The 12,365-nt window shown below is 40.0% G+C and overlaps 1 protein-coding gene across 7 annotated transcripts in view; it reads right to left on the bottom strand.

The window, feature by feature from the left end:
* The window catches only part of SLC4A4 (solute carrier family 4 member 4), a 187,549-nt gene that overhangs the window by 150,880 nt on the left and 24,304 nt on the right, over positions 1 to 12,365 (bottom strand). For 6 of the 7 annotated variants that reach the window (XM_075284947.1, XM_075284954.1, XM_075284939.1 and 3 more), the window contains exon 1: positions 10,518 to 11,018. In XM_075284947.1, coding sequence (XP_075141048.1) covers positions 10,518 to 10,695 — 178 coding nt within the window. In that variant the 5' untranslated portion in view covers positions 10,696 to 11,018. Of the gene's footprint in view, positions 1 to 10,517; positions 11,019 to 12,365 lie in introns of those variants that run through there. The other variant, XM_075284971.1, reaches the window with a different exon arrangement.

The following is a 12,365-nucleotide window of genomic DNA, read 5'->3' as shown; positions in this document are numbered from 1 at the left end:
GCATGGCTCAACATCCCAGTGAACATCATCACAACATCCCCTCTCTTCCTGCACGTCTCGCAGCGGTCCGCTCTGTGAAAGGTGGTTATTATGGATTTTGACAGGTGGTCACATTAATGTGACTAGACTGTGTATATGGTTCAGTTTTGGATATTGCTTCTAGAATGGAAATAAGTTACTGTGAGCTACTCTATCAGGAAGTGAGTGCTGCGGCCCATTTATTCAGCTGAATGGTGGAAAAATCAAACATTGAAAGACAGGCCATGAAAATTACAGCACTGAAACTTCAGCCGGGGCCACATGTGGCGTATAGTCACTAATGAATCCCATCCACACATTGAAGAAAAACATGTGCAGGGGAATCGCAGCATGTCAATAATATCTATGGAAATGCTGGCAGTTTCCATATAGGTATAATCGAAGCAGACTTTCTGTGAAAAGTACTGTGGGAAAAACCACAATATGTTGCCACTGCGCTTCTGCCTCTGATTGGAGCTCTGAATCACACCCCCTTTGCCGGCACCAGTTCAACACTGCCTGACAGTATATAGGCTAAGTAGTAGGCACTAAAAATAACTACACTTGTGGTTCAGGAATGGTGGGCGATAAGGAAAAAATTCCATCTGTGCTGGAATCAGTGGAACAACAACTGTTAACTCATTCTAAGAATTGGTGGGGTGTTGAAAGGCCCTCTTTAAGTCTTACTCTCACTTATCTTACGTCTAAGAAACAGACTCTTTTAACAAAGACATCAGACACCTAAAACAAATCACACTAGTTGGTACTAACTAGCTCTGTGAGAATAGCCCTTTACAAAACAAATTCTGATTGGTTAATAGTAGCTGTCTGACAACTCACAGTACTCCTCCCAGGTCCATTCCATCTGTATACTAGATACAATATAATGCCCACTAAATTCTGGTTGTTTTATAGTGAATACTCTGGGCATCCACTATTTAAAGGGATTCTATCATTGGCTCTAGTGATTTTTAACTAAGTATATATTTGCGTAGCCTTTACAAAGGCTATTCCAGACATACCTTTTGTACAGTAATCCTCCCAGCTGTTTTTTAATTAGCCCGCTTTTATTGATATGCTAATTAACCAGCACGGAGCACCGGAAGTTCACTGAGCACTGTGTGCTGTGTGTAAATAGGGGGAAGGTCAGAGCAGGGAGGCTGATGATGATGATGATGATGATGATGATGACTCATCAACCTTCCCTGCTCTCACCTTCCCCTGTTTACACACATCGGACAGTGCTCAGTGAACTTCCGGTGCTTTAATACTTTATAGGAAATACAGTATATAGATGCCCTTGCTAAAAGTGCATTCGCCACATGACAGTGGAGCTTTATTACACTAAAAGTAAGATATAGTCCTGAGGGCAAAATGCAAGCACACAGCAATCTCTTCCTTCAGTTTGATAATACCATGGATTATTATAATTAGCTCCAGAGCCTGCATGTTAATGAAGCTCCTTTCACATTGTGTATATTAGATTCTCAGCTGCTTCTGACCTCATTGCTTCTGATCCTGCTTCCTACCGATATACAACAAACATTACAACTAAGCCAGACGCTTAACAAATCTTGGAAAAATTACAAAGCTTCTAGCTCAGTGAGTACACGTTATTGTGACGCAGGCCTCATAATAAAATTTGGAAGAGTGCCAGTCACGATGCACTACCTCAAAAACAGATACATTTAGCCTTTGTCCCTTTTGTGAAATTTCCATTGCAGAGCAGGACTTGTCAGACTTGATTTAAAGCATATCATCCTGAATAGCAGGATTGACATGGCATGGCGACCTTAACAAGAAAGGCACAACTGAATCTTCAAGAAGAGGAGGTGCTTACAACTTCTTATTGCAACTAGTTATTACAAATGTGAATTACCACACCTTATAGCAAGCTTTCAATTTTGATTTTAGAGACGTCAGGACAAGTAGTATTGACTGGATTGTACCAATACTAATATGTCTAGCAGTAATTTCATTGAAAAAATAATTTTTGGAATAGAAAAAGTATGGGAAAACGGACAACAAATTTACGATTTTGGAACGAAACATATCACAATTTTATTGGACACAAACTCTACATATTAGATTTAACAAAGCCGTATGTATAGTATTCGCTTTACTTGATAGGCCATTGAAAAAAACTTAGGCTAAGTTCGCAAGTAGCGAAACGCAGCAATAAAAATGCTGCAGTCGTTTTTGAAAAAGGAAGCTTTTCTGCTGCAAATTTTTGCAATGTGGAGTTTCAGCTTTACTTCTGTAAAATGTAGAACAAAACTACTAGCTGATGCGTTTGCACTTTTCCTGCTTAATATATACAGTAGATAGTTCCATATATTGTATGATACACTCCTTTACACAACATATATAATATTCTTACACTACAGCTGAGTATTTCACTAGTCACTATATTTTAAATGCACGGGTTAATAAAAATGGCTTCATTTTACCAAAGTAGAATAAGACCTAATGTAATATGGATTATTCATTATGTTAGCATTTCCAGAAAGCGTGACTTAATAATAAGTAATAACATTATCTTTCTTATACCGAGATGCAATGTAGGAAATGGTATGCAAAAATAGCATCTGCATTGCCTAGCAAGCCAAAGAAATCTTTATATTCATGAAAACTATATATTGTTATGACTAACAGTTCATCTTTATTTAATACTAGCTTTTACCCGCGACTTCGTCTGCGGTGATTTGAGAATTGGGCGGACACAGACGTGTGAAACTGTAAAAGTGCTTTAAAAAGTTTGGTGGGCTAGCAAATGTGATTTGATGTGTTATATTGTGTATGTTGTGATACAGACAATGTGATGTGTTATACAGCCTGTGTACAGGAGTATATATGTATCAGGTACTGTATATAGCAGTGATGGGAGATACATGTAATTATATAGTATATACAGCCTGTGTACAGGAGTATATATGTATCAGGCACTGTATATAGCAGTGATAGGTAATACATGTAATATATAGTATATACAGCCTGTGTACAGGAGTATATATGTATCAGGTACTGTATATAGCAGTGATAGGAGATACATGTAATTATATAGTATATACAGCCTGTGTACAGGAGTATATATGTATCAGGCACTGTATATAGCAGTGATAGGTAATACATGTAATATATAGTATATACAGCCTGTGTACAGGAGTATATATGTTTCAGGTACTGTATATAGCAGTGATAGGAGACACATGTAATTATATAGTATATACAGCCTGTGTACAGGAGTATATATGTATCAGGCACTGTATATAGCAGTGATAGGTAATACATGTAATATATAGTATATACAGCCTGTGTACAGGGGTATATATGTATCAGGTACTGTATATAGCAGTGATAGGAGATACATGTAATTATATAGTATATACAGCCTGTGTACAGGAGTATATATGTATCAGGCACTGTATATAGCAGTGATAGGAGATACCTGTAATTATATAGTATATACAGCCTGTGTACAGGGGTATATACGTATCAGGTACTGTATATAGCAGTGATAGGAGATACATGTAATTATATAGTATATACAGCCTGTGTACAGGGGTATATATGTATCAGGTACTGTATATAGCAGTGATAGGAGATGCATGTAATTATATAGTATATACAGCCTGTGTACAGGGGTATATATGTATCAGGTACTGTATATAGCAGTGATAGGAGATACATGTAATTATATAGTATATACAGCCTGTGTACAGGAGTATATATGTATCAGGCACTGTATATAGCAGTGATAGGTAATACATGTAATATATAGTATATACAGCCTGTGTACAGGAGTATATATGTATCAGGTACTGTATATAGCAGTGATAGGAGATACATGTAATTACAATGTGATGTGTTGTATTGTGTATGTATAGTGCAAAGCTATATGTAAATGTGAGTGAGTAGAGTGAGGGCTACTCCTGAGGTGACAGTAAGGAGTGTGCAGGCAGGTTGAGGCAGGAAATGCCAGGCAGTGTGTGTGAGTCTATAGCTGGGGCTAGGAGTCCTGCTTTTGTGAGTCTCCTGCTAGGAAGCCATGTTGTTTAGTGGCACCAAAAGTAGCCTGTGACTCAATCCTGAGGGAAAACTATGTTTGTGGAAAATTGCACGCAAATCCGTCGAGGCATTTTAGCGTGATTGAGGAACAAACATCCAAACTCACAAACATCCAAACATCCAAACACACAAACTTTCACATTTATAATATTAGTAGGATTCCAAATGAGAAGAGAACTTTCTCACTGTTTGACTGTATTTATCAATATGTCTATGATGTTTCACATTGTAGTGTCCAGGGTATTCTGCTTTCATGTTAATGAAGTTCGTTATCGGGATAAATCTGTAAACTTTCTTATATACTTTAGTGCTGATTTATTAAGTGCTGGTCTTAATCCATAGTGTTTGTGCTCTGGCATGAGATTAACCAGAATTATTAAAGACACTACAGCCTGTTAATAATTTAGGCACATTGCAGGAGGTCCTTCCAGTCCCCAGTCTTAGCTATAACTTGCATATTAGTTTTCTGGCATGAGAAATATATGTCACTGTCTCGTAAGACAGGCTACTAAACTATGGATACGAGGAGGAAGCAAGTTGACAAGCAAGCAGCAGAGTTCTATGAATGTATATGCACCCTTGTTAGAAGTGTGAAACTCCTTAGATTAAGGCTAAGACCACAGCCAAAAAGCTACAATCTCATCCACTTTGTAGGGACTGTAAAATGAAACGGCTTTTGCCGCAGTGTTTCCGCTGCGGCCAAACAATGGCATGTAAGCCATGTGGGGCCCCGGCCTAAAGGGGGTTTCTGATTGTATATAAATAAAGGTTTATCACTGTGTGAATGAAAATATATATGTTTGCTGTCAGTGAATACATAGCTTATCCTGTTCTATCCAGTGTAGGAAATAATCTGTGAACAGGAACTCCAGACTGAGGCCCGATTCACATCTGTGTTTGTGTTTGCATTCAGGGAGTCAGCTTGAGGACCCCCGAACAGAAATATATATGCATTAAAAAGCGGTTGCGTAAAAGAAACCTGCAAGCCTCATAGACTATAATGGGGTCTGTGTGGTTTCCGTTCAGTTTCCGCACAAAATATGCAGAGAGAAAAGTGCTGCTTTCAGGACTATTCTCTTCGCATTATAGTCTATGAGGTCCGTGGGTTTCCCAGGTAACCACTTTTTAATGCATATTGGAATCTGTTTGAGGGTCCCTAAGCGGACTCCCCAAACGGAAACCCGAACTCAGATGTGAACCGGGCCTAACACATTGTAGCAAACTACCATTGAGATTTGTGTGTTTGATGTGTTTGTGTATTTAACTCACAGAGAACTGCCTAGAGTTGTGTCTGTGTGAGAGCAGAGCGGCAGCCTGTGAAGGTACACAAGTGTCCTCGTTCACTGACATAACGCAGTGCATGCATAACAGTTGTACAACTAGTCACTTATACAGCTTTTAGATTAAACTTCACTTACAATACATAAAACTGGAAAAAAAATTAATGGGGTTTTCCTAGTTGACTGAACATATGAATGTACAGGATGTTTTTTATTTGCAATATAATGTTTGTCAATCCATTATTAAGGCTTCCTTATGTTGATACAGTATAGTTGACCTGAAATTCACACAACTATTTTCTACCACTGTATTCACATTTCTCTGTGAACTAAATCGACCTGAAGTTAGTACTAGCAGCTGTCTGCCCCGACTACAGCATTGAGCGCTCATTCACACAGAGTTTTTATAGACTTCACCAGCTGCACATTCATCATAGCTAAACTTGTATTGACACAACAGAAGTTTGCAGCAGTCATATTAAGTATTAGTGGTGTCTGTGATACTCAGCGTTTGCTGTCCATACACATGGAATTCATTGTACTGATGATCTTTATGTGTGATGGATGTTTATAGCTTCTTATATTCATTGCATATTTGTTCATGAATACTGCTAATTTTTATGGCATCCATTGACAATTCCTTATAGTCTCAGGCAGACTATGGATGTGCCATACACATTCAGCAGAGCTAAACGTGTTTGTTAAGGGCAATTTGGGGGACATCACTTAGGCAAGTGTGCATATATATATATATATATATATATATATATATATATATATATATATATAAAAAAAAAAAATACGGTAAGCTTCTTATTAAAAGGTTGATATAATCATTTTTTGTAAAGGTCCCGGCTGCTAAAAGCCCATATCTTTCTATAAAAAATATGGACTTAATGACTTGTCGTCCATTAATGATGACGTCATATTCATTCATCAGATCAGAGACTGTAGATGGAAGCTTTTCAGTACCAGAAGCCTTGACCACTTTTTATATAGCCAGCTATTGCTAAGAGTTTTAAAATTAGAATTATTGAAAACAAAAGTAAAATGAACTTGCCGACATCAGCCATGGAGATATTAGTAAAAATGACTGCTATGATATGCTAGCAGAGGTGAGAAAAAGCTCTATAAGGCAAAGGCCCCACATGGCATAAACGCCACAGTAAAACTGGTATCGCAAGGTCCCATATATATAAAAAATGTGGCATAAACGTCACAGTAAAACTGGTATTGCAAGGTCCCTTATATATAAAAAAAATATCTCATAACGCATTTTGTAAACTAAGATTTTTAAATTTGTAATATGAGACTTTAGTAAATTTTTAGGATCCTTTAACATAATGCAATGCGATGAGAGTATTTCCTGGTATACAGTGGGGAAAATTTGTAATAATCGCGTTTCCTATGCCATTCTTAGGGCTAGTTCACACGTGAACTGCCCGCGCGGGTTTTGACACCAAGAGAGCCTCGGCGAGCCGCGTCTCTCTCTAGTCAAAACCCGCCTGCTGCAACCATCGCGGTCGCGGCTTTCCCCTCCGCTGTCGGCTCAAATGAATGAGCCAACATAGGAGGGTGCTGCCGGGGGCGGAAGCCGCGCGGCTTCCGCCTGAAGAAAGGACATGTCGCTTCTTTTCTCCGCTAGCAGCAGCCCGCCGCTAGCGGAGAAAAGAAGCCTGGCGGTCTGCATAGACCACCATTGTAAAGGGGAGGTTTTTGACGCGAAATCCGCTGTCAAAAACCTCCCCTTTGCTCACGTGCAAAGAATAAGATCCCTGACTGGCGTGCAGCATGCGTGACTCTTAATAAATCAGAAGTACTCTTGTCTGCCAGGACTGAAATCTATTCCAGTCAAGAACTGGTGTAGATTTCCTAATAACTCACACCAGCTTTCACCAAGGTGTCCTTGCCCTGGCCTGCCTTGCTCTCAGCCCCACTCCACACATTTTCTCAAAACGTGAAGAGTGAGGTGCAGAACAAACAATGTGACACATCTTAGAGGCCTTGCACATTACTTGCAAAGTGGATGGGATTCTGGCTAAAAAATCTGCAGTGTAAATGCTGCAATTTCAAAAATACTCATGTTTTTGTATATCGCAGCATGTCAAATTATATATACGGAAATACTGGCATTTTTCCATATAGGTATAATAGAGGCAGAAAGTCCATAGAGGAAAACTCTGTAGTCTTTATGTGAACAATGCTGTTGAAAAAAAAAAACGTAATATGTTTCCGCTGCAGTCTTTTCTGCAGCATTTTTTGCAGCAATTCGCTGCGTGGGCCTTAGCCTTACATGGGTAAATAAATTGCCCTAATGTCTGTAATAGGCATAAGGCATGGTATTAATGTTATTGGACTGATACCATAAAACTAGATCCTGTCAGACATGTCTTGATCAAAAGAGCTTCTATCTGGGCCAGATAACAAGTCTTAGGGACTACATAAGAACAGCTTTATTTTCTTTTAAAGATATGTATTAAATCTCCGTCATAAACAGGTCCTAATCCACATTTATTGTAAACCATAGCAGAATGAACAGTTATTGTAGTCATCCGTCAGCTTATACCACAACTTGTGCTCATATTTATGTTTCACAAGGTATCAACTCCTATAAGGAAACATGCCACAAAGTACCTCAGACATGTCATAAATCCTCTTACCAAAGCAATATATCAGGTAAGAAAGAAGAAGTTGTACCATGTCCTTTGTACGGGTAAGATCAAAGTCATAATCTATAGGACAAAACTTTTACCACATGAAATTCCATTTTAATGTATGGGAAGTTGGTGAAGAACATATAGTCATAGATGGAAAGCATCAGCCTTCCTTTCTAAATTCATGAGCAATTCAGCAATATCCCATTAATTTTTTGCATTAATTTCAAGATGACTCAAACCTGAAGCTAAAAAAAAAATCTGTACAAATATTTGATAACTTCATATGTAGGCTATTGATTTTTAGATTTTGAGAACATTGTGTATTATATTGTGTTATGCAGTCTGGCTTAAAGAAAGTTAAAGCAAATGTTTTATTGGGGGGGGGACAAAGTGAATGCTTTTTCTCGGTTCTCACATGGCTGCTCAATGAGAGCCAAAAGTCTTCCAGAGCAGAAAATTATTTAGGGGTACCAATGAGGAACGTGAGAGCTCCTAGAGAGGAAGCCCACTCTATTAACTGAACATTCTCTAAAAGGGAAAACACTTCCCAAAAATACCAGTAATTACAGTAAATATCAATTCTTGGTAATTTTTTATTTTAATTCCAACTACCGTATATACTCGCGTATAAGCCGAGTTTTTCAGCCCGGTTTTTGAGCTGAAAAAGTCCACCTCGGCTTATACTCGGGTCAAGGAGCAGGAGTCAGGGAGCAGGAGTCATGGAGTCAAGGAGAGACTGTCTCCCGGGCCGCCAAGTGGTGTCTACATGGCTCCGTGACTCCGGTGGCGCTCCGTGACTTCAGACGTGCTGTTTAGTTAAAGCTCACGGACCCCATAGACTATAATGGGGTCTGTTGTGCTTGCAGCGCACAGCCCGCTTCAGCTCAGTGCGCGTGCTGCTCTAAAATGGCAGCTGCACGCACAGTTTTGTTGAAGCACATAAGGACCCCATAGACTATAAGTGTCTATGAGGTCTGTGTGCTTTAAAGCAGCGCTGCAATTGTGTTCCGTCCGGGGGGTTCCTCATGCGGACTCCCCCGGACGGAATACATACCGGTAAGCTGTGTGCGGGGAAGGGGGGTGATTGCAGGCTTACCTGGTCCCGATGTGCTTGCAGCGCACTGCCCGCTTCAACTCACTGCGCGTGCTGCTCTGAAATGGCAGCTGCACGCGCAGTTCTGTTAAAGCACATACAGTAAAGACCCCATAGACTTTAAGTGTCTATGAGATGCATGTGCTTTAAAGCAGCGCTGCAATTGTGTTCCGTCCGGGGGGGTCCTCATGCATGCGGAATACATACCGGTAAGCTGTGTACGGGGGAGAGGGGGGGTGGGGAATGCAGGCTTACCTGGCCCGCTGCTTGGCTCCTCCTCCGCTCACCACCGGCTCCAGACTGCCACTGGCCGACAGTGCAACCTAGGCAACCACACCCCTCGCACGCTGATAGGATCCCATCCAAGCGTGGGAGGAGCTTGTGGTTGCTTGGGTTACTGTACTGACTGGACGGATAGGAGAAGTAACGGTAAGTACCGTCACGCTTCTCCTTTTTGAAAAATGAAAAAAAAAAAGTTGATGGGGTTTTGGGGTGCAGTATGTGTTGGGGGGGTAGGTTGGTTTGGGGGGTGGGGTTTGCTAACTACCCCTTTCCTGAGACTGTTTTTTTTTTTTCTCCCCAATTGGCATTCAGCCTGACTACAGCCAGGCTGAATATAGGGGATCTGCAGTACTCCTATTCCGTAAGGAATGGGTTAATAGGAGCACTGCAGATCACCTATATTCATCCAGGCTGAATTCCAAGTGGGGGGAAAAAAAAGTCCAGTCCTCAAGCTCAGGGAAGGGGCAGACAGACAACCAAAACACCCCCTCTTCCTTCCCCAGCAACCAAAAACTCCGGCCACCCTACCCATCCCATCGGTGCCCGTGATCAGATCCCCTAGGTTTCAAGACCCCTAGGGGGTCTAAGAAATATATATATATATATATATATATATATATATATATATATATATATAACATTTAACCTACTAATGTCTCAGTTAATGTAATTGTATTGTTATCTATTTTAATTTTGGAAATTTTCCAGTAGCTGCTGCATTCCCCCCTAGGCTTATACTCGAGTCAATAAGATTTCCCAGTTTTTTGTTCTAAAATTAGGGGGGTCGGCTTATATTCGGGTCGGCTTATACTTGAGTATATACGGTATATCTCAGTTTGGGGTCATGGAATTTATTGCTTGAAATGTAAACACATTTGCTATTCAGACCTGAGTCACCGATGTGTGAGTTGTAATGTCACCAATCTAGTTGTCACCTCGGTTTTACAGAAATTCATATATGTAATAATCAGCTGAATAGCATGTTTTTTATAATTTTGAGGAGGGGATCATGATCTTTAGGACGATGATAGTTATGAATTTTGGAACATAATGTGATATCTTTCTGATTGTGATGATTCAAATACTACAACAATCTAAAAGATCACTTCTAGATCTTACCTTCCACCTCTTCTTCATCACAAACATGCTTCAGGAATGAAGCCCCCCTATCCAGAACTGCTTCATCCTCCATCCTGTAGTAGTAAAAGAGAAAAAAAGAGTGCTGAGACCTCTCCAGGAGTGAGCTGCTTGACAAGCCCCTACTCTTAGGCAGGTTAACCTGTGCACTGCTGTTCATATTATATCAGGAGGCCTCTGATTCTGGTCTGTCTCAGATGTGTCCAACTTTGAAGGCCTTACGAATAAGATGGCCAGTGTAACTGGAATCCTAGAGCATTAGTGATGATGACAGGTGTATCAAAAGCATAATCCCAGCCAGAAGACATTTACGCCTTGTTATCTTTCAGTTAAACTCTTAGCATAATCCATTTTTTGAAAAATACATGATAGTAGTCCATGGTTTCTTCAATCGGTAGACAAGGATATGTAGCAAGCATGTTAGCTACTGTATTGTCTTCCAGAACACACACATGCAAGGAGAAGCCTGCTTACTCCAGTCTCTTAATACTTCTATACTGAGAGGCAAGCTTTGTGTCACATGCCAGGATGACAGAAAGCTGACATCTGAGGATTAGACAGAGCTGTCCCAGCTACCACGGTAAGAACAGTGCAGGATGTCCACGGGCACTTATCAAGTATTTATCAATCACTTTTACAATTTATAGCTATAACCACAAGTTACAGAACAGATCAGTGCATGTCTTGCATATGTGTATTTAAGTCTCAGCACTGGCTTTGCAGTGACCTTATTGATGTCTTTAGGAATCTGCAAAACTAGCTATATATATTATATATTACATATTATATGTCTGTGAAGTGCTGCAGAATATGATGGTGCTGTATAAGTAAGCTAAAAAAATAAATAAGTATTGCCAATGGTCTATTCACAACTGGGGGTGTTTCTACAGAAAACCCACAGAGACGGTAGGAATCTGTAATGTTCACTGGCCTGCATGTGCTATCATTGGTATGTCTGTATTCTGTCACTGCATTGTTGATAGGTTCTGATGAAACCATGACAGTCAGTCAATGTCAGCACTACACTAGACTGAATATATAAATATAATATAGACTGAAGATATAAATAGTGTCTCAGCTCCAAGATGGATTCCTAGTGCATAGATGAGGAAATCAGATATCTCCTACTTAGGTCTGATTCACATCTGCATTCGATATTCCATTCGGGGAGTCCGCTTGGCGACCCCCCGAATGGTATACAGAACACATTGACAAGTGGTGAGCAATGAAAGCACACAGCCCCCATAGACTATAATGGGGTGCGTGTGTTTTCTGCGCGGTGTCTGCACGAATCATGTGGAGAGAAAAGTAGTTCATGAAGTAATGTTCTCTCCGCATGTTCCGTGTGGACACCATGCGGAAAACACACATACCCCATTATAGTATATGGGGTCCGTGTGCTTTCATTGCTCACCGATTTTTAATGCGTTCGGTATTCCATTCGGGGGATCCGCATGCGAACTCCCCAAATGGAATACCGAACGCAGATGTGAACCAGGCCTTATAAAAAGGTGATTAAGACAAAATTAAGGGATTGCTGAATATGCAATTCCTAACGTAATTACTGAAGAAGGTGAAATTTCGCTGTAAATAAGAAATCCTAAGCACAGAAGCATAAAAAAGAAGACAGTCACTTTACAACTAGTGAAATACTTCTTCTGTAAGGGAAAGTAAAGAAATTAGGAGGCCAATGTTTACTCTAGATACATGGGAACAGTTTTACTGTATAATCTTGTAATGACTAATACCCAAATCATATTCAAAGTAAGAACACTGTTCAGACATGGCTGTTTATATGAAACATTTGATTGTTTTTAGTGACATAAAAGT

This window comes from Leptodactylus fuscus, chromosome 1 (assembly GCF_031893055.1).
Source record: "Leptodactylus fuscus isolate aLepFus1 chromosome 1, aLepFus1.hap2, whole genome shotgun sequence".
NCBI lineage: Eukaryota > Metazoa > Chordata > Amphibia > Anura > Leptodactylidae > Leptodactylus > Leptodactylus fuscus.
Note: the sequence above shows the minus strand (reverse complement) of the source record. Positions and strands in the feature narration are given on the sequence as shown.